This window comes from Abramis brama (assembly GCF_963993115.1).
Source record: "Abramis brama genome assembly, chromosome: 2".
Lineage (NCBI taxonomy): Eukaryota > Metazoa > Chordata > Actinopteri > Cypriniformes > Leuciscidae > Abramis > Abramis brama.
Window position 1 is genome coordinate 42885967 of NC_139964.1, and position 22117 is coordinate 42908083.

The window sequence follows — 22117 nt, forward strand, 5'->3', positions numbered from 1 at the left end:
CACTACGAACCCCAAAGAATTCAAATGTATTAATACTGCCCATGTATACACCCCCGCCATCTCCCTTGATCTGGCACAGATTAACCAGTTGAAATGCTGATATCCTAATGCCCTATTGTCTCAATGGTGCCCATGCCACTTCCACACATTTTGTGAAAATGCAGGGTGCTAGAGAAAGGCCAAACGGGAGAACCCTGAACTCATATGTTGGGCCTTTGAACGCAAACTTAAGAAACTGTCTGTGCTGGGGATGTGAAATATGCTTCCTTTAGATCGATTAAGGTGAACCAGTCTCCCCTCTGAACAGAATGAAGCAGAAATGTTTGTGTCAGCATTGTGAACATCTGAGGTCCAGAATAGGGCGTATGCCTCTGCCGGTATCACCTGAATTGCTTCTTTGAGAAGGAGAGAATTTATTTCCTGTCTTAAAATGTTTGCATTCTTTCCCGGCACTTTTTCCCTGTCTTATCATTGAGAAACCCGGGGGTTTTCTCTCAAATTGCAGCCTGTATCCCCTTTGGATTCTGCTTAATAACCACTTGAAGTCTGTGCAAGCAAGTGCGACTTGCTTTCCACCAGTGCTGTGGGTGGCGTTCTAACCAATACAGTTTCTACAGGGTGCTTGTGTATAACAGTATTGTGATGAAAACAATCGCTCTTCATGAGATTTTGTATGATAAAATTGTCTGAATTTCTGAATTTGTTTGAAGGGGAAACTACAAGAGGCCACACGGTGTTTTTGTGTGTAAACTGCTTTATTTGATTCGACAACACAGAGGAAACGGGTGTGTGAAAGTACTTCTTGACATTCTGTACTCGACCCCGGGGTGTATGCAGCAAGAAAAAGATTTGGGTTTGTGAAACCGCCTGTTTCTTCCTTCTGCCCCTCGCAGCTGAGGTGGGTGGGGGCCTGGCCTTTGCCACCTGATCAAAGGACTTTCGTTGCCAGGTTGTTTATCCTGTTCATACAGAACCCCCATCCCATCTCAAAAATCAATGCTTAGAACTGATCAGATCTTTGAGGTGGCTTAGGGGCGACAGTGGATAATCCGAATGCCGATGGGGGATCCAGATGGCCTGTCCCCCATGTCTAGCAAGGAAAAGCCATACACTGGGACTCTGGATAACAGTGGTCTTTCCCAGTATTTCATCCATGCAATTCTGGAAAGGTGGAAGTGTCTGATGAACTGTCAAGGTGGTAGGAAGGAGGAAATTCTTGTCTTGCCTTCAGCATTTCAACCAGTTCACCACCCGGCAGCAAGCCTCGTGCAGAGTTACACACCCTGCTGCCATCTGCTGTTCGTCTACCCCTGTAAGATAACCTGGGGACTCTGTTTGGGGAACAAACAGATCTTCCAAGTCAGCGATGGAAATGGAATCGTCGTCCGGTAAGACCTTCAGGAATGGTTCGATTTCCATTTGAAAGCGACCGGTTCCCCAAGCACATCCGAAGGAGTAAGCTGGTCAGCCTAACTTGTTATTGACATAGGAGATTCCGTGTCCTCCGGAGATGCCGTGCTGTCTCTCCCCTGTAAGGGATTGCAATACACGTCATGTACACCACTCTCCTGCGCAGCACTCCAGGTGAAAGTTTACTGCACTGCTTACAGGAGATTGGTGTCTGTATTGCTGCTTGGGCATGCCCTGGGCTCAGACACGGCGGGCATACCACATGCGGATCCCTAGTTGCAATAGTTGTGAATTCACATTCCCTAGGACAAGTGTGTGAAGGTGCTCTGGACTTGTTAGGCTTCATAGAAGAAGCCATGTTCAAGTGGTAAGTTAACTTTTTGTCTATTATATATGCTTGGTTAAGCAGTTCACTACACTTCTTTTTTTATTTGGCCTGACGCTCTATGACAAGTGGTAGGTTGTCTTTTGGACAGTTTAGTCTCGTCAAACTAACACTAAGTGTACTGAAAAAAAGGCCTCGTAGCTTGTATGCCACGAGTAAAGAGAGGTAGGATGCAATTTTGAGACAGCACTGATGTTTATATAGGATGGGGTGTGCTTCCTGGGAGGTGTGATTGCATAGGGCTTCACGGATGGCCATGCAAGAGGCCTTTCCCATATTGAGATGTCAAACGAGTCGACCGATAGAGAACTAATGTTAACTAATTTAACCTTGTTGTAAAGTGTTGTCAAGTCATGAAAGGTAAAGGTTTTTGTAATGTCATGCTATTGAAATTTACATACTACATTAAACTACTACATTAAAAATGCTAGTATTGTATAACTATTTCATAAGAATTTTACAATGTACTATTTAAACTGCTCTTTGTAAAAACATGCAAAAGTACATGACATTCATAGCACATACTATATAAGTCTGTTTCATCCAAGATTTCAGACTTGATGATTTCTTCAATGACATCCTCCAAGGTGATAATGCCAAGAACTTCGTAGAAGGGGTCGCCTTCTCCTTCGTTGTTAACCCGCTGGACTATTGCCAGGTGAGATTTACCTAGAAAATAATACATTTGTTTAGAGGTCGATTAAGACGCACATTCTTATTTTAAAGTTAAAGCTGTTTGCATATAAAGGAATATTTAATGTGTTTTCAAACTGTATCAAAATGTAATCAAGCTTAAAGTTATAGTTCACTCAAAAATGACAATTCTGCCATCATTTACTCTTAGGAGTAAATATGACTATTTTCTCTTTAGAATAAAAAAAATAAGATATTTTAAGATATTTTTCAACAGTTTTTGTCCATAGATCAAAAGTCATTGGGGTCCAAAACATATGAAAAAATGAATGCTGAAGAAAGTCAAACACCTCTAGGCTAGAGGTGTCTAGGTTTGGAATGACATGCATGTGTGTAAATAATGTCAGAATTTTCATTTCTGACCACACACACATATCCTACAATGTATAACTGCTGTTGGCAGCCTGATAATGGTATTAGCATAAAAATGTTAGGCAATGGCAACAGTCACATAGTGGTTTCTACACCAAATCTTAACAAATTATCCAACATATGTACTGTACCTGTACAACCAACACTCTAGAGTATATCAGAGCGTCTATGGCAAGAAGCCACACTCTCTCCCTCTGCTAAGTTCAAAAAGTCTGACCCTGTTTCCCAAAACACCTAAGTGTTTTGTCTTTGATATTGAAGGTCTAGAGGTCTAGAGTAACTGGGTTCAGTCTCAAAATACGGTGTATTGTGTCTTTGAACAAAAGTAGTCCAGTCTTGGTGAGATATCTCCACTGGAGTGGACAAACATGTCATAAGCATTGTGCTGTCTAAAAAAACGTTTAAAGTAAGATTGAATGAGCTCCTGCTTCTGATAATTGGTGTTTATTTCAACTAAATAAAAACTGAAACCCTGTAAAAGGACAAGGGTGAAACTTTCAAGTTTCTCCTGAAGCTTTAATACATATCCCAAAGACAAAAGTGAAAACCTCTTTTTGTTTATTCTATCAGGAAAAACACCAAACAAATTCTTTGCCTTTTCTCAGCTTGTGAACTTTTAGAAGGAATTTTCCAGAGGGCCAGGCTAATATTAGACCTGAAATGAAGTTTCCATTCCACTTGGGCAATATTCTCACCAAAGCGACTGCTGGGTGATCTGATCTGTCTCAGAGCTGGTCGTTTATATGCAGATGGCCATTTGCTGAAATACTAGGAAGCCTGGGACGCACTTGTGGCAAACCCCATGACAACACACAAATAATGATTGGCTATAAATCTCTGCTTAAGGAGTGTGGCCTTAACTTGAGTGTGTGTACCTTATTTTCCTTATTTTGCCACTGCAAGGACTTCAATTAACCTAAGGCATGTAGCTTGATTCCCTAAACATCCAGGAATATGTTGGAACTAGTGTACTTTTTGTTTGCGAGTTATATTTTATATCACCAAATTTTGGGGTAAATTAAAATATAAAAAAAATTAACTGAACTGTCTTATTATCTAATATAATTTAATTATAAATTGCATTCTCATTATTAATACTCAAAGGTCACTTAGACCGATGACCTGCTCTAGAATCCTAGAACCCATCTGCACAACACTATAAACTAAATCTCATTTAAGGTAAGATAAACCTTGTCAGTCAAATGACTAAACCTCAAAAAGAACACTTACTAGGAAATAAAGTTACACTAGTTATAAAGGGTGATTATGTGATATGTGACAATGAAGTAACTTTGACAAAGGTCACCAGTGTTACCACAGAAAACAACTCCACAAGATAGTATTTAAATAATATCAGTCAATCCTTTGTATGCAAATGGAAATGAATCACCCTTAAAGAGAGGACGTAAGAGCAAGGGTCAAGGGGTAGTAGAAGTCACAAGACTAAATAAATAAGTGCTCAAGCATTAAATCTCAGCACAAAAATAAGGGTTTATTCAGGCCACAGTGGAAAAAAACATGTTTACTTTATGTATTTTCCTTCATAGGTTCCCTTGAGTACACCATATCTCACCCCTTCAAGGAAACAAGGATATTAGCTTCTACTCTGTTCCTGCTGGGATTATTTATATCCCAAGGTAGAGAAAAAAAAAAGAAGATTACAATTTTGTTTCATTATTTGTGGTCACAGCTTGAAAAAAGAAAAGAAAACTCACTGAATTGAAGCTATACTCTTATAAAAAAAAAAAGGTGTGTTTTATAATTCTGAGGATAAATATGCTTTTTTTTATATAAAATCACTGCAGTGGTTTCTAATGAATATCTGTTTGAATAATGGAAGATGGAGAAAACAGACAGTCATTATATATTTGCAATTTAATCGGATGACATTATGAAATCATGAAATATACAGCTTTAGGGCCCTATCTTGCACCCAGCGCAATTGACTTTGTACACCGTCACATGTATCATTCCTATTTTGCACCCGACGCACAGCGGACTTTTCCCTCCACAGACGCACGTCGGTAAATTAGGTAAATTTTGCAGTTTCAGAAAACAATTCCGCCACAGACCAGGAAAAACCTAGTCTAAAGTCAGTGGCGCATTATTCAGATGCTATTTTAAGGGCCAATGCTTGGCCATAATGTAGCGTGTGCACAACGCGCATACACTTTGCTTATCTCATCTACACACAGATGCAGCAGTTCCAATTTTTGCAAACCTACATAATTACAAGGAAAATTATTACCACACAAGGGAAATCATTGCCCCCTTTTCCACCAAAAAAGAACTGGTTCGGAACTGGTGCTGGTTCAAAGTTGGTTCAACTTGCGAACCTTCTCAGAACCTGTTTGTTTTTCCACTGACTAGAGAGCCCAGCGAACGACGTTGTTATATCACTGTGTACGTTGCCATAGGCTACGTCTTAGCTTTCCTAGAAAGGCTTGCGCCAAATTCAAACATAACAATTACAATGTTGGACTACATTGTCTTTATGCAAATGTTTCTCCTTGCTTCGCGATCCTATATTGGGGTCAGAAGAAGACGTTTAGAACACATTTGTGCTGCTCGTCTGGATTACTATAGACGGAGATTATGCTCAAGAAGTTCGACAATAACCCCGCCCCCAGCCCCCGACGTAAGCATGATGTGGTTAAAGAACGGTTCTAGTCCAGCAAAGAGTTGGTGCCGCTTTGGAACCAATTTTCCTGGCCGAGAACCGGTTCTTTGGCTGTCGAAACACGAAGAACTGGTTCGCGAGTAGGCACCGGCTCTGAACCGGCACCAGCACTGCCTTGGTGGAAAAGGGGTAATTGTGGTGTCCATTAAGATGTGAAAAAATAGGCATAAATCTAGCTTACATATTTACCCAAATTATTATATATGCCTGTTTAACCAAAGCTAATTTGGGTGGGTTTCTCCCATCCCCATACAATGTCACTTCCTCTGTCTTTTACGGCCCTGACAAGAATGTTGGTCTCCTCTGGCTGTGAACCACTCCTGGCGTGCGCCTGGCAAATCCGCCGTTATAATAGCAATCCGCCATGGAACAAACGCGCTTGCATTTAAAGGGAATGTGAGACGACGCTCTGATTGGTATATTTCACGTTACGCCCAAACCACACCTATGAGTAATGTAGCTACTTCAGACCAACCCATTTTAGATTTGCGTCGGGCGCAAGAGTCATTTATCCCGCCGGTATAATAGCAACAGTGCCCGAGATCCGCCCACAAAGTTACGTGCGTTACACGTTTGATACTTGTGTTTTAGATCGTTAAAATAGGGCCCGTAATGTTGCTTTGACACTTTTTATATTTCATATAAATTTTGTGGGCAAAACGGTCCATTATGGTGTTGCAATGTATAAAGCACTGCTCAAAAAAGTAGATTCTTTCAAACCTAACAAGTGGAATCTGCTGTGAAATTGAGAAATCTTTCGGCTCACACGAAATTCCTAATAGTGTGAATTCTTATTGAAAATATAATTTTACCCCTGGAAATTTGCCAAACAATCGTAAATAATGATAATTCTTTACTCACATATTCAGAAAAACTTAAAACATAGAGAAGTTAAAGCATAAATGTACAGTACAAAACCTAACCCTTTTTGAATGGTTAACACATTTAGTGTGAAATCCAGACTTCAATCATTTTATTTCAAATGTATATCTCATGATTGCTTCATTCCTCATAATTGTGACTTTCTGTCTTATACTGTAAATTATTTAAAGTTGATCTCAGAATTACATGTTTTATTTCTTACTCTGTGTGCTTTGTATACAGCGGTGGACAGTAAAGTAATTTTACTTTGTTACTGTATTTAAGTAAGCACTTAAGTACATTTTCTAAGTGTCTGTTCAGTGATTTCTTAAGTTTGAAATTACGAGGAACAATATGTTTTATAAAATGTAGTTTTATAAATGTTCTTTATGCTTTGGAATGTAGTGAAGTAACAAGATTTTTTTTCCCAAAATAAACATTCCCAAAGCATAATATTGTACATTTTTACTCCACTACATTCCATACAAATGTCATAGGGTTACGTATGTAGCCCTGATTCCCTGATAAGCCCATTCTGCTTAAGAGTCTGCCAGGCTGTACCTTACAGATCTAGTAAGGAGCATAGCCTTACTTTAACATCCATGCTGGAGAAGGCGACATATTAGGGAGTGGGTCGCTTCACGAGTCAACCACCTCAACCTTAATCCGTACAGCTCTACTTTAAAAAAAAATTACAATATTGCTCTACCCATTAGGAGGGGAGCATAAGCCCAAACATAACCCCTATTCCTATCTATTCTATCTATTCACCAGTCATCTCCACTCACCAGACATCTGTCGAAGAGCACAGCCCTGCTTACGTCTTTTACAATACAGTGGGGAGGGCAACAAACTCCTCGGGTCTCCCGATAAAGGGCTAACAGGGTGGAAAAATGGGCCAAACCGAAATCTGGACCACATCAACATGCCTAATCCATGTCAAATCCTAATAAAGACTGGAGAGGAAAGGTCTTGAGTGTCAAGCTCAACTAGGGCTGGGCGATATAAAAAAAAAAAAAAAAAAAAAAATTATATATATATATATATATATATATATATATATATATATATAGCACTATCATGATGAACTTTTTCATATCGGTCGATATTGATAATTATCACGATAAATGTCAAATCTTTATTTCTTTCAAGTTTAAAGGCATAGTTTTGCCTTAGTGAAATTTGTAGAAACCAGACCATTAATTATGGTTTGAAACTACTCTTTATTATCAGAACATGACAAACACTTCATGTTTTTGAATTCTTTACACTTTTCTAATAATTTTTCCATAACAAAATATCTTAATAGAAAAAATGTATTTCTTAGTTTCTGCATGTGCTAACGGGTGATATTGAGTCATAAAACAGGTTTGTGTTGCCTGATTTTTGATGGCACATTTATTCGGCACAGTTTGCAGTGCATGCTGGAATATTAATATTATTACATGTTTTGTCTCTTAGAAATGCACATTTGACAATAGCTTGAGTTTGGATGCAGATGTAAATTTATGTTCATTAACAAAAACAGTAACATCTGTTGGTATGGTATATGGTAAAATTATATATTCTGACTGTTTTAACCATTGGTCTTCCATAGTAGCATACATTTAGATTATAATAACCATAGTTAAAACCACACATTATAGCACCTCACTACCATGGTAAAATGTAACTATATGGTTTATATGGTATTTGTATGAGCCTAAATACATTGAGTACTATAAATGCACAAATACTATTGCTTAATCAAAAAAATACTATTATATTCCATTGCTCCTTTAACATATTTAACACATCTATATTAACCAACATTTCTGCCACAATTCCATGGTGCAGTTAGTGTTACTACAGCAAATCCATGCTAAATGATGGCGATTTGTAGATTGAAAAGCCTTCTGACTGTATTGTTGCGCACAGTGTTTATCCCATTTGTCAGCGCTGTTTCATCTGGCTTTAAACTAGTTTAAATAAAGTCCACTTAATACTCATCATACAGTAAGCTCCTAGTATGCATAAAAGTGAAGAATGAAGCAACCAGGAAGGAAAAGAGAGGGGTAAAAGCCTAAATTTTATTAAGCTCAATCACCTGTCTTTCCCTTCCTTTCCCTTCTTCTTCCCAGCACGGTGCCTCTTCCCCATACTCCTCTGAGAACTCGTACAAGGAGAAGGACCAGAAGACTTTGGAAGTGCCTGGCCCCGGCAAGGGATATATTTTATATCCCTATATATTCATCCCTATATATTCCCTATATATTAATTCATTATATATTCAGCAGTGCCGAAAAGCGTGGAAGGCGAGACTTGGTCTTTTAATCCTCCTTAACGGCCAACAGGTTAACCTACAAATACCTTTCTATCGCCACCACTGCCGCCATGGATAGGCCGATGAAGTGGGCTGACTGTTTAGTGGTGCGGAGGGGCCAGGTCTGTGGCTGTGAGCAGTTCAGTGACTGCCTTAGGGGATAGACCCTCACCCTGGTACAAGGTACAGTATTAGGTCAGCCTGGTATGCCTGCAGCACCACCATGATGGACAGGGCAGCACAAGCCTGACCTGTTGCCGCATACTATTGGCCAACCAGCCTAGATGTTATCTGGCATGGCTTGGATGGCAGAACAGGAGCATTTAGTGACAAAGAAGTCCCTGAGGAGTGATAGCTTGATATTTGCTTATCTCATATTCGAATAGCTCATTGTATGCAGGCCTTTGATAGGAGCGGAGAGTATTAGACTTAGTTGTAATGTCTGTTACTGACTCCATATCTAGTTCCTCAGAACCAGAAGCACCCCTTTTTACCCTTGGGCGCTCCCCGTGACGTCATCACAATGAATTGGCCTGTGGTATGGGCATGAAGTTCCACGTGCCTCAGTTCCACGAGGACGTGTCCCCATAGCGTCAGCAGCTGACGCAGCGCTGAGTTCCCTCAAAAGGGAACATATCGTTCCTTGTAATTTCAAACTGAAGAAATCACCACCACCTCTCAGAAGCAAAATGATAGCTGAATTGTGAACAAGTTGATTCTTTCCAATTAACCTGTTGAATTGGTTCACAAATCACACTGGAAGATTCTTTTGTGAATCTGACTGATCCGACTGTAGCTGTTCTTGAGACAACAACTTTAAATTACAACAACTAAAATTAGCCAAAAACCAAGATATTGTTGGAGCCTGAGGGTACACAGACTAGGACTGGGTAAAAAAAATATCGATTTCTCGATTTTAATTGATTCTCATTTTTATGAACCGATATCTATTCTTAAATCCCAAGAATCGATTAGTCATCCTGTTTTCAGTTGATGAATGAATGGAACATTGTAGCACGCATCCCATCCAATAAATTGCAATAATCTTTGTGCTTTGTTACTAGTGATATAAAACAAAGTCTCAGATTTCAAATTACGTCCATTTTCTTACGAAATTCAAAAACATAAATACCGTTTTGGCGCTGTGGCGTGAGATCGCTCTGGCGCAGCTCAGCTCAAGAGAAAGCGCAGCGCGGAGCGCACATGATCTTCTCTTCCGCCTTAATAATACCAGTTACAGCACGAAATAAACATGAATGAGCATCTGAAAGTGTGTTAAAAGATAGAGTACAACTTATCGAAATCCGTATCATGTCACATGGAATTGCTCAATCATTGTTTCAACCGTGGAAAGACGTCAGTAAAACAGCTTGTAAACAATGTCATGTAACGTCACATTTACCTCAGAAAAACCATATCCAGTGACCATAAACTCCTTAGTCAGCTAAAAAAAGGAGCATTTTGCTAAATATATTCACCATATTAAATATACATTATAATTTTTAATGTTCTTCAATATTTAATGCATGTTTGAATAAATCTGGCAAGTTTTTATGACAGCCACCATTTAAATGTTTATATTTCATATAACTTTATTATTATAAAAATAAATAAAAAAGTGTAATTTAAGTGTTTGTATACAAATCAGTTAATTTTTACCTTCAATATTATAGAAGGCTAATGAAGCCTAGTAGGCTACCACTGACTCCCATAGTTTACAGCATTAGTTAAGAGATTTGTTTTCCTTGAGAACATTTTCCATGCATTGTATGTACCTGATATCCAAAATAATCAATACTGAATCGAATCGAAATCAAAATCGAATCGAATTGCAAGCTTGTGAATCGAAATTGAATTTATAATATTTATAAGTAAATCTGCTGTAAAAGGGTGAACTGTTGAATCACATTGAAACAAATGAATGTGGATATGTCTGCATTTGTGCATCACATTCTGTACAGGGAAGGCTATAGGTAAAATAACACAAATTAATGCCCATGCATCTTTACTTTTGCTCTAGAAGTTTCAAATGACATAAAACTAGTATGTTTGCATTGAGTTTCTCTTTAAATATTATTGTGATGTCTGTACATTGAATTTTTATACCATCTGTACATATTTATTAATTGTGTTTATATATATATATAATTGTGTTTTTCCAATTTTTTTTTTCAATACTACATGGTATATTATTTCACTTGTTTGTACACTTGAATTAAAATTAACTGATATTTTAGTATAATCAATGTTCAATGTTTTGATTGTGTTTAATGAGTTTTGGTAATGAAATATAAAGTTTGATTATTTGTAGTTCAATACATATTAAATGTCTAATCTTTCATACTAGTGCTAAATAATGAAATACAGAAAATAAATAACTAAAATAAATACCGAACATGGTTCATCAATCAGTGCTTTTTACTTGTGTTTCATAAGTACTCAATAACTTTTACAGGAGTTAAAAATGAGTACTTGTACTTTTACTGCAATATTTTTAGGGTATCTGTACTTTAGCTCAAGTACTTGGTTATTTTGTCCACCACTGTTTGTTTGTTTGTGTGTGTGTGTGTGTGTGTGTGTGTGTGTGTCTGTGTGTGTGTGTGTGTGTGTGTGTGTGTGTGTGTGTGTGTGTGTGTGTGTGTCTGTGTGTGTGTGTGTGTGTGTACCATGCATGTGTGTAACCAGTTGTAACTGCAACTACATTTATTTACTTATTTTATTTCTGTCACATCCCACTGGGTTGCCACACGCCCAAACCCACTGTAAAATCTCACAGGTCCAAATTAACACTCCCCATAACCGTACATTGACCATAAAAATAAAATAAAAAAACTATAAAAACTTCACAAACAATATTATTGCTTCAATAAAAATCAATACAGGTAAAAAGAGATATGCAAATATAATGGTGGATCATTTGGTCACATTTGTTTAAATTGATCACTATTACAATCTTCAGCACTATCGTCGTCAACGTCATCTTCATCCTTATTAAGACATTTACACACGTTGTATATCATTTAGTATCATTTAGTAGGGATAATAGCTAAGCAGTAATTTGTGAATATAAGATGGCCACACAACCCTGCATGAGAACATCTACTGCTCCCCCTCAGCTCTTCTGAGACTCATTGTGTGCTCTTTTCCACCATTTCCAGTTTAAGTCTTGGAATGCAGTTTGTCATATTTTTCCACAGCCTAATTCCCACCATAAATAGTCACGAAACAGTCTCAGACAGACAGTGATCAGCCTTCTCAGAAAATATTTTAGTTCTGACAGCTACTGGGACACTGGAAATGAGCGGTGGGATATCACAGATTAAGTGACGTATTTCATAAGAGGACTTTCTGAGAAAATCATTACATTGTTATCCAAATGCTTGACCCTAAATTTCATTTGTAACCTTGTAACCATAACCTATAAATAGCTTTAATCTTTTAAAAAGATTGTGATCAAATAAAGGACGGAAAAAAAATCTGGGTATTTATACATAGACTTTATGTCAAGATCAGTAAATAATATTAGATGAATAATAATCTTAATATATCCAAATATTTGACCTTTTTATGACAAAGGAAGTTTAGATCAGATCGTAAAATAATATGTGGTGCAACTCCCCAAAAATAATTAATAATTCATGATATATTATGAGAAAAATATTTTTTACCTTAAAATAATGATTTTTTGTTGTTGTTGTTTTAATGATTAGGGCCTTAGATGTGTACACATGTATTCAATGTATAAGGAAAATATATTATTTTATTATTTTATGATGACAGGGAGTCATTAAATAGTATGAAAATAGATTTTCAAATTCTGAAACCAACATGAAAAAAAAAATAAAAAATCTATGAACATACTATGAACTTGGCACGTGCATTTTAAACTACATTTTTAAAAAGATTTTGGTAACGCCTTAAATTACAGCCTGCAAAGTATTGTATAAGTAAAAACGAATTGACAGCGTAACTTAAACATCATTATGTAGGTGTACAGTTTGTGGAATAAAGAGGTTACAACCAGGAAAATTAACAAATTATTTTATACTGTAAGTATATTAGAACTAAGGGGAACTTATTCTACTATTGGGCAACAATCTTACGTTTGAGAGCAATTTAGTGAGAACATAAACTGCATACCTTTTTGTAATAAAAGTGTACCAATACATATAGGCTTTTAAAAAAAATATAGGGTACATATCAGTGCATTTACACAGTATTTTTTATTTATTTTTTTGATAGCAAAAAGGTTCACTGATTAAGTTCTTCTTTGTTTCAAGGCAAGTAAAACAAACTATTGCCTGTTACCCTCTTATTCGATGAAGTTACAGGGTAAGTACAATAAAAAAATACATACACAATCTGCTTCATTTCAAATACTAAAGTGCTGACAGAAAGTAGCACGTTTTGTCTCTCTTTTTCTGTTTCTCTTGCTTGGCTCCGAAAGTGCTACTTTCTGTCAGGACTTTAGTATTTGAAATTAAAAATGTTTTAAATGAATAAGAATAAGTATTGTAAATGTGTTTTGAATTAAGTTGTTTCAAACAAAGGTTTCAGAGTCAGTGTGATATCAGATTGTGTGTGTGTGATTTGATTGTACATACTCTGTAACATAATGGAACAAGAGGGTAACAAGCACCACTTTTATTTACAGCCCGCAGATGTCACATTTACCCTGTAACTACATGAAACGTCTCGGTTACGTATGTAACCCTCGTTCCCTGAGCAGAGAACGGAGACGTTACATTGTGACGACAAATGGGGTTTCACTTAAAATTCTTTCATCTTCGAGAATACAAAACGAGCCAATGGCAAGAAAATGCCATGGGTCTGCGGAATTTGCATAGCGTAACTCCGCCCCACCTCGTGGGTATATAAGGAAGTACGCTGGCAACATGCAGTTATGTTTTCTCACTGTTCGGCGACGCACAGGTAGATCTGTTTGCCTCCCTAGACTCTTGCCACTGCCACTTGTTTTATTCCCTGACCGAGGGGACCCTCGGCACAGATGCACTAGCTGATAGTGGACACCATTGTCCTGGCTTATCAGAAGCAAGGTCGACCATGCCCCCTAGGGGTGAAGGCACACTCCACCAGGAGTGTGGCTTCCTCCTGGGCTCTAGCGCATGGCGCCTCGCTAACAGACATCTGTAGAGCTGCAGGCTGGGCGACACCCAATACTTTTGCGAGATTATATAATCTCCGCGTTGAGCCAGTGTTCTAGCATGTACTCACTTCCACTAGCCGGTAACAGGACCTGCTCGGTGTCATCGCTTGCTGCGCCATTCCACTCCACAGACTGGATATGTGCGCTATTTCACTCAGATAAGCTCTCCTTAGACCCTTAGTTCCTTCGGCACTGTTGATGCCATCACCGGAGTGCATGCCCGGTTGGTCAGCCCTCGTGATTGGCTAGGTGCTCCATGTGCATGGTTCCCCCGTTGGGCAACCCCCACATGTGTATTTCCACGGTAATCCCCCTCTTGCCATCTCGAGGTTGAAACATTCCACCCTGCGGGCTGGATACCTCTGAGTTTTCCATATGCATCCCGCTCTCGGGTCATATGTGTATTCTAAGTCCTCCCTACGGGTAGGCGCTGTGTTACATATTCCACCTGGGATATGCCACCCAGTGTACCTTGGTATTCCTACCCTTCGTCCGTGCTAGTCTCACAACAGGGAACTCAGTCTTGCGCAGGGCACTGGAAGACAGTCGCTGTGGTGTGATTGAATTGGGACCCCAATTTCGTCATTCACTGACGTAACTCGTAGTGACTGAACAAAAGGGAACGTCTCGGTTACGTATGTAACCCTCGTTCCCTGAGGAGGGAACGGAGACATTACGTTCCTCTGCCACAACCGCTGTACCGCTGGAACGGCCTGGAGTTCAGTCTTGGCTCCTCAGCGGAAAAACATGATGTGAGATTGCCAGCATCCTCCTTTTATACCCACACGGTAGGGCGGAGTTGCGCTATGCAAATTCTGCAGACCCATGGCATTTCCATTGCCATTGGCTTGTTTTGTAGAACTCGAAGGTGATAGCCTTCTAAGCGAAACCCCCATTTCGTCATTCACTGACGTAATGCCTCCGTTCTCTCCTCAGGGAACAAGGGTTACATACGTAACCGAGACGTACTCTGTTATTAATGTGCCCTGGAGCAAGACTCCTAACCCCAGGCTATTCCAATGGAATAGATGTAAGAGTCCTGCAACTGATATACTGCTGTTCTGGATAAAAAATCATCTGCTTACTTAATAAGAAATACTTTAACTAATGTGCTGTTGAATCCTAATCAAAGATGGATGCTACATAATATACTAAGCTCTAATAAAAAATAAAAAAAACTCTTTAACCACCCCAAAATGTTTTTAAAAATCAGGTCAAGTTTATTATAGATTTTTTTTTTTTTTAAGTAATTTTAAAGTCCCAGTGCAAACCCCCACAGTGATTATGAACTCCGGCCAAAACAACCTCCAGATAATGCTGCTGCAAATCAGCCCGTTTTCTAAATATAAGCCCCCTTTACAGCATGTCACTAAACTTGTTCCTTTTTTCCTGACAAATATAAATGGACTTCAAATAAGATTGATATCATCTAAGAAAACTAACTTAGCAGTTTCATCTCATGGCTTTGTTTACATAAACCAAACTACCGAGTGCAAAACTCAGTTTACTCACTACACTGACCTCCTTGTTAAAAAGGATTAATTTCTTTACTCTGTAACTAAACCAACCAACATCTTTGGTTCCTCAGTGAAGGTTCACAATGAATAACAGTGATCTGTCTGTGAGCGTTGCGTTACAGGAGCCTGAGCTCTGGGTTAATGCTGCTTACAGATTCAGCATCATTACAAATGAGTTTCTTTCAGCAAATATTTTAGAGAATGCTTGATTCTATTAATTTCTACTCAAGTTACTGGTTTGATCAACAACAAATGCTTGTTTATTTGGAAATGACTTTTTTTGTGGGTCAAAAGAGCAATTGTATTGTTATCCACTAGTAGTCATACAATAAATGTAATACAATAAATAAAATTGAGGCTAGATAACACTAACAATAGAAAAACTGCAAAACACACTGCATGGATTCTTCAGGTTCATTTCCTTGCAGAGAGAACACATATACTCCCTTAACTTTTTATCACCATGGGTTTGACTCCCTCACACCATTCCCAGGATTTGCAGGACTTTGATTAGGATAATTCAGGAAGCATCATCTTCATAGGTGTCCTTGGTGCATTTATCTAACAGCGGTTTCATTGTGACATCCAGTCTGTTGGAATGATGAACTATAAGGAGTTATAGATAAGACTGGCAAAGTGAATACAGTTGATACGTAGTTGCTACACATGGCATTCTTGTACTATGACTACAGTGACTATGCTGTGTGGATTAATGAGGTCGAAAAGTGAGTTTTATATTCTTTGTGGTGTTGAATTTACAGAGGGAAGAAATGTTAAAAATAATAATAATGAGAGGGGGGAAACTTCTCATTCTGTTTTTTATAGCATTTTTGAAACCCTCGCTGAAAAGTTGTTTCTTGAAGGGATAGTCCATCCAAAATGAATGGTGGGTGGTTTCATGTGGTTCCAAAGCTGAATGCATTTCTTTCTTTTGCTGAACACAAAAGGAGATATTTTGATGAACTTTGGGAACCAACAAACATTGAGGTCCATTGACTTCCATAAAAAAATAAAATAAATAAAAATAAAAATAAATGTTAAAAAAGCTAGCGGACACATTTCTCAAAATATCTTATTTAATGTTCCAAAGAAGAAAGTCAGTCATATAGTTTTGTAACAACTTGAGGATGAGTAAATAAATCATGACAGTGATGTTGGGGTGGACTATCCATTGAATTGCTCTCCTAACAACAGGGAATGAATGGTGGGGCAGGAAATACTGTCTGTCTGCATCAGTGAAAGAACTTTAACATTTGATTGTTAACAGAACCACACATATAATTGGGTTTCAGTATTTCTTTCTTTTTGGTTCTGAATAAGGATCAGTTCTCAACCAAAAGTCCCTGGTATGCATTATACTCATTTTGAACAAAATCAGGCCAAAACAAAGTTTGTTCGGATTTTGTTTCAGGAGTGCAAAACAGCTTGCCAAAGCGAACTTTCTGGCAAAGTTTTCTCCAGCTGGTAAACGCCTTCAAACTACCATTGGTGAGTGGCGATTACATGATTAGTAGGTGTGCTCTGGGGCTTTACTTTGTTTGACATGGAAATCTTCTCCAGTTCATTTCTTTTGTTCATTTGTTTGAGGTCAAACGTCAGCGATTAAAACATGAACCCACTGGAGAGCCGTTTTACAGTAGAAATTAAAGTTGTAATATTAATTGAAAGAGACACTAACACTGTTTTTTATGTTTAATATTATAAAGCTGCTTGCTTCAAAGCAATCTATTGTATACAGTGCTATATAAATAATTGTGACGACTGGAGCGCCTAAATGGAACTGAATTGCAGAGCTGCAAACATTTCCACCTGATCAGACCGCTGTGATTGTTGTTTTTGTGTTTATTTTAATTTTTATTGTGTGTTATTGAGAGAAAAGCGTGCACAACTGCTGATGTGGTTTTACCCCAAAGAACAAAAAGAACCGCTGTTAAGGAATGAAAAAGAACTTCAGGGCCTTTCTACACATCATGTCACTTTTTGTAATCTTTTGGGAATCATGGGCATCACACCTTTAAAAGTGGTGGGAAGAATTACACACGAATTAATATAAATTAGATTATGCACATATAATTTAACACAATCGTTTAATGTTTTGTTAAGTAGTCTGTCATGCATTAATTAGGAGATCAGATCTGCAGTACTGAAATGTAAACAATAATATAATGATTAGAAATATCCAGATCCAAATCAATTCAATGCCAACTTCAATAGAGGGTATGCATTGACGTCACTTTCCCGCCGGAACACGCCCCCCTCAGCCGGACTGAGTGGCAAAAGAGCTGCTGCATGACTGGATTTCATAGGGGAAACTGTGGATATGCGAGTAAAACAAACAATTATCAGTTTAAACTAAAGGTTGGACTCGATATAGTATTCATTACAACTTACCAAAGATCCAGTGATCCATGGATATTGACATGCAGCCAGGAATTGTGTTTCGATTTCGAAGCTGGGAAATACATAAAGCTAATTTGCCAATATAGGGTATGATGTTACCCCTAAATTCAGCATAATGACACAAAATGATAACTGCAAATCCAACTTTTCCATGCTTGGAGTCCAGTTGTTTCTATGAATTGCAACAATCCATTTGCTTCTCTGTTCTGTAGCTTTCAGCAGTCTGTAAAAATATACCTCAGGTTTCTTGTCAAATTTATTTGTACAGTCAATCGCAAAGCTCTTTCCTGTTTTAGATGTGTTTTGTGTGTTTTTCGCAGCATTCACGCTGAAACCAAATGCTGCCACTCTGTCTTTCTGCCACTCAGTGGGCGTAACCACAGTCATTCCGGCCGACGGTGATGTCATGCGCATGCCCTCTCTTGCACACTGAGTTGCTATTTTTCATGTTCCATGATTTGAAGAAACAATTATTCTTCCTGACCAATTCAAGCACTCAAATGAAATGTCCTTTGATTGAAATGTGCAAATGAGAAGATGAAGACAGTATTTTATTTCTAGGCAAGCTATCCTTTTCTATCAGCTACAGTAACAAAACACTATTTGATACATGCAAATGAGCACGTTTTCAATCCAAGCCAACTGAGCTGCAAATAACAACTGATACCACATTGAAAACAATTCACAGTGGCTGGACTCCATTAAGCTAAAAGCAAAATAAGAAAAGAAAGTTTTTTAACTGTCATGCCTTACCCTCTACAAGCAGACATTAATTAAATAAAAAAATAAATTAAATATTAAACTATTTTAAATTAAATTAAGGCTTCAACATATGTCTTTCAAACTACAACACTTTAGCAGTAGTAAAAAGTGGACATAAAACAAGTATCATACACCATGCAACTGGTCGTGAAATGTAGCCTAATAGATGCAAGTAAGAGGCAGCCTGCTTCAGCCATGAATTTTTGGGCCTCGGATGACGTGCTGTTTAACTTGAGTTAAGTTCAGTCATGTCTTTATCTGACACTAGCGCTGTATTTTATACTCCATGGAAGCACCCGTTTGGCATGGCTGTTTTTCCTCTCACTAAGAGAGGGAGAGAGAACTGCTTACCGCAATCACTGTTGCCAGCCAGAGCTCTTCTGGTTGGAAGACTTCCATGCCAAAGCATTAGGCAAGGGTTTGTGTCGCTTGTAATTTACGACATTGAGGGAAACGGGCAAAAGGACAATATGGGAGGGGGGTCGGGGGAGGGGGCATGGCACGGAAGCCTTGGGAATGCCAGGGGGTAGTTTTGAAACCCAAGTGGGTTCTGCAACTCTGAATGTGTTGTGAAGTAGATGGCAGAGAGAAAGAGGGAGAAAGGCAGAAGAAAGAGTGTTTGGAAGAGAAGTGTTACGTCGAATTTGCTTGATCTTTAATTACAGTAAAGCAGGAGAGCTGGATCCAGATTTTCTTTCCAAGAATTGAAGTACAGTGGCAGACCTTAATTTAGGCAGAAGCTTAAAGGGAGTCTCAAAATACAGCATTAGTGGCATAATATTACTCTGATATTCACAAAGATTAATGATGTGTGAAAACTAAAAAAAACCCTGTTAAAAGTAAAAAGTAGCTACATAAAATCCATTTAAACTCTGAACATGAACAATCTGTCCTTCAAACTGCTCCAAACTCTCCTTAAATCTCCCAAAAATACTACAATCTGTAAATAATAACATCCAAAAAGTATTTTTGGAAAGTACATGTTTCCATTTGTATTTGTCTGGAAGGTTTCCAGTTTCCAAGCGGAGACAGATTAATGAGTGAGGAATGGATACAAGCAGACGTCTGAATCAGAGAACAATTCGATTGCATAATAGTCAGGAAAAATAAAAGGCCATTACTCAGCACTCAATCTTTGATTTGACAAAGACTCAACCTGATTCTATTAGAAGTGATTTTGCCAAGCAACTTCTAAATAACTATTTCAAAACACTGAGTAACACTGAGTAAAACATCAATATATGCTTGTTATCTTTGTTAAAATGAACAAGACACAACAGAGGCTAGTAATGCTAGATCAGACAGACTTTGTTGAGGTACTGGCACTACTCAATTGTTTAACTAATCGCTTTTGAGGCCATTTCATGTTCATGTACCAGAATTTGAGGAATGTAGGCCATTTGAAAAGCCACGTCTTAGCATGCGCTTGAGCTGCACACGTGGAATGACAATGGAGAGCATGTTCAATAACATTTAACCCTAGTCCTGACATAATTGACTACTACTGCCAATAGCTTGACAAAATCAAAATAAGACATCACAACAGTACTTTAATTCTGAGAACGTTTATTTTTTCTTCCCTATTGTCAAAAATATCTGACTGAAATGGCTTCTTGAATGAGAAAATGTAGGACGGGACTTGATTTTTTCCTTCAGGAATTGATTGGATTGCTGTGGTTTGCTATTGCTGTGATCTCATGTGAATGACAGGTTGTCCTGCCCTTGCGCCAGTAAGCACGTCATCAGAGAAGAGACAGGATTTCGTTGTGGAAGGGAAGTTATTTTAATGGGGTTTATGCGCAACAAACGTAAGTATTCTGTAAAACGGGTTGAGTAATTTCGGGGTTCAGGTCTTTTGCATGTGCTTCGTTAAATATAGAGCTGTTACTCAAGATGCCTTCAAAGGAGTGAGCAAAGATTAGCATAACTTATTGAATATTATACTTACCGTACGGTTCGGGACGTTGTACCGTTACACCCCTAATATATATCATACCGCCCATCCCTAATCTAGGCCTATTAGAGTTAGTATAATATGTAATTGTGAGTCTGAGGGCGTTTTCACACTTGCAGTTTAGTTCGGAACGGGGCATGGTTTGCATTAAAAATTGGTAATGGCATGCGGACCAGGGTGTGCACCGATGTACCGAACCCAAGACTACCTAGAGGTGGTGGTTTGTGCCGCGATTCGTGTGAATGTGAAAACAGGTGCAAACGTGTTCAGGAAGTACTGTAAAGAAACCTGTGCATGCGTTTTAGGTGATTACGATGTATTTAGTTCAATAAAACACATGTAAGGGATGATAGTGTTGATGATTTACCTCGGATACAAGCTAGAGTGAGCCTGCAGTGTATTCACGCATAGCGAGTGCAATTATTGTCAATCCACTTTTTTATCCTCAAAAGAGTCTGTTTGCAAGCAGCAGAAAATGCCTTCATGCGACACACATTCAGAGTGTCGTTTACTCAGCTGTGCATAGCACCAAAAAAAACCCACAATATATTTGACCCGCGTTCTTTTTTCCATCATGCGCCGTGCACGTTTGTGATGACGTAAGATGAACGCAAGTGCACCAGGGTTCGAAAGAATAAAATTGAGAGTGAAACCAGACCAACACAGCGGGGGCGCCGGGAACAATCACGCTCGGACACGGACTGCAGCAAAAGTGCCCAGAGTAAAAACGCCATAAGTGTGAAACCATAGTGTGTTCAAAGGGGGATCCCACACACTACATCCAGCAGAGTTCCTGCCAATATGACGCAACATAATCCCCACCAGCAAAAGCAAGTGTTACCAAGTACTGTATACGCTCCAACATCTCAGCAAAAATCATTACACTGATTGATTGCTCATCAGATGAACAATGTCAAAATTTAAGATGCTGGGTTGCCACAAAAATGAATCTGATTTAATTGAAGAGGATGTTATTTGAATTGAGCAGTGAAAGAAGGAGGGATGTCATCTATTATGAGACATAATGCAGCCATAACTAGGCCAAGTGAAGTAAAAAAGAATTCCCACGTTAAAACAAGAGGGAAAGGAGGTTGCTGAATCTGAATTAAGCATAGATTGGCCTACATTAGCAGGCAGGTGGATTGGTTCAATACGTGCAAGAACTCATGTGAAGGCCAACCACCTTCAGTGGCCCTGCGTTACAATAATAGTACTGTACTGTAAATGAACTACTGTGGTTTATGACATCTATAGATGTCACTACTGATAACATGACAGGTGCAAACTAATACGTATGCAGGCCTTTTAAGGAGTATTGAACATTTGTGATATATTTTGAAGGTATAACAACATGAATATGAGATAAGATTAAGTCTCTTAATTACTGATTCCTATAATCGTAATGACAAAAACATGATCGCAAAACACTTATTTTGGAGATACAGATGAGTGTGGAGTCACTGAAGGCCAAGAGTACATCTGCATGATTTAAAATGATAACAAATCTTCCTATCTCACATAAATTAACAGATTGATCGCCTCAAGCGGGTGATAGCAATGCTGGCACTGAACCAAGTCATATTGGTGGGTTAGTGAGTTTAGGAGAGTTAGGCT

The 22117-nt window shown here is 38.4% G+C and overlaps 1 protein-coding gene across 1 annotated transcript in view; it reads right to left on the reverse strand.

Moving 5' to 3' along the window:
* Window positions 1–22117, reverse strand: part of cnnm2b (cyclin and CBS domain divalent metal cation transport mediator 2b) — a 42890-nt gene that overhangs the window by 15644 nt on the left and 5129 nt on the right. The window contains exon 2 of the mRNA XM_084107130.1: window positions 2321–2464. Within this exon, the coding sequence (XP_083963256.1) occupies window positions 2321–2464 (144 nt within the window). The remainder of the gene's footprint in view (window positions 1–2320; window positions 2465–22117) is intronic.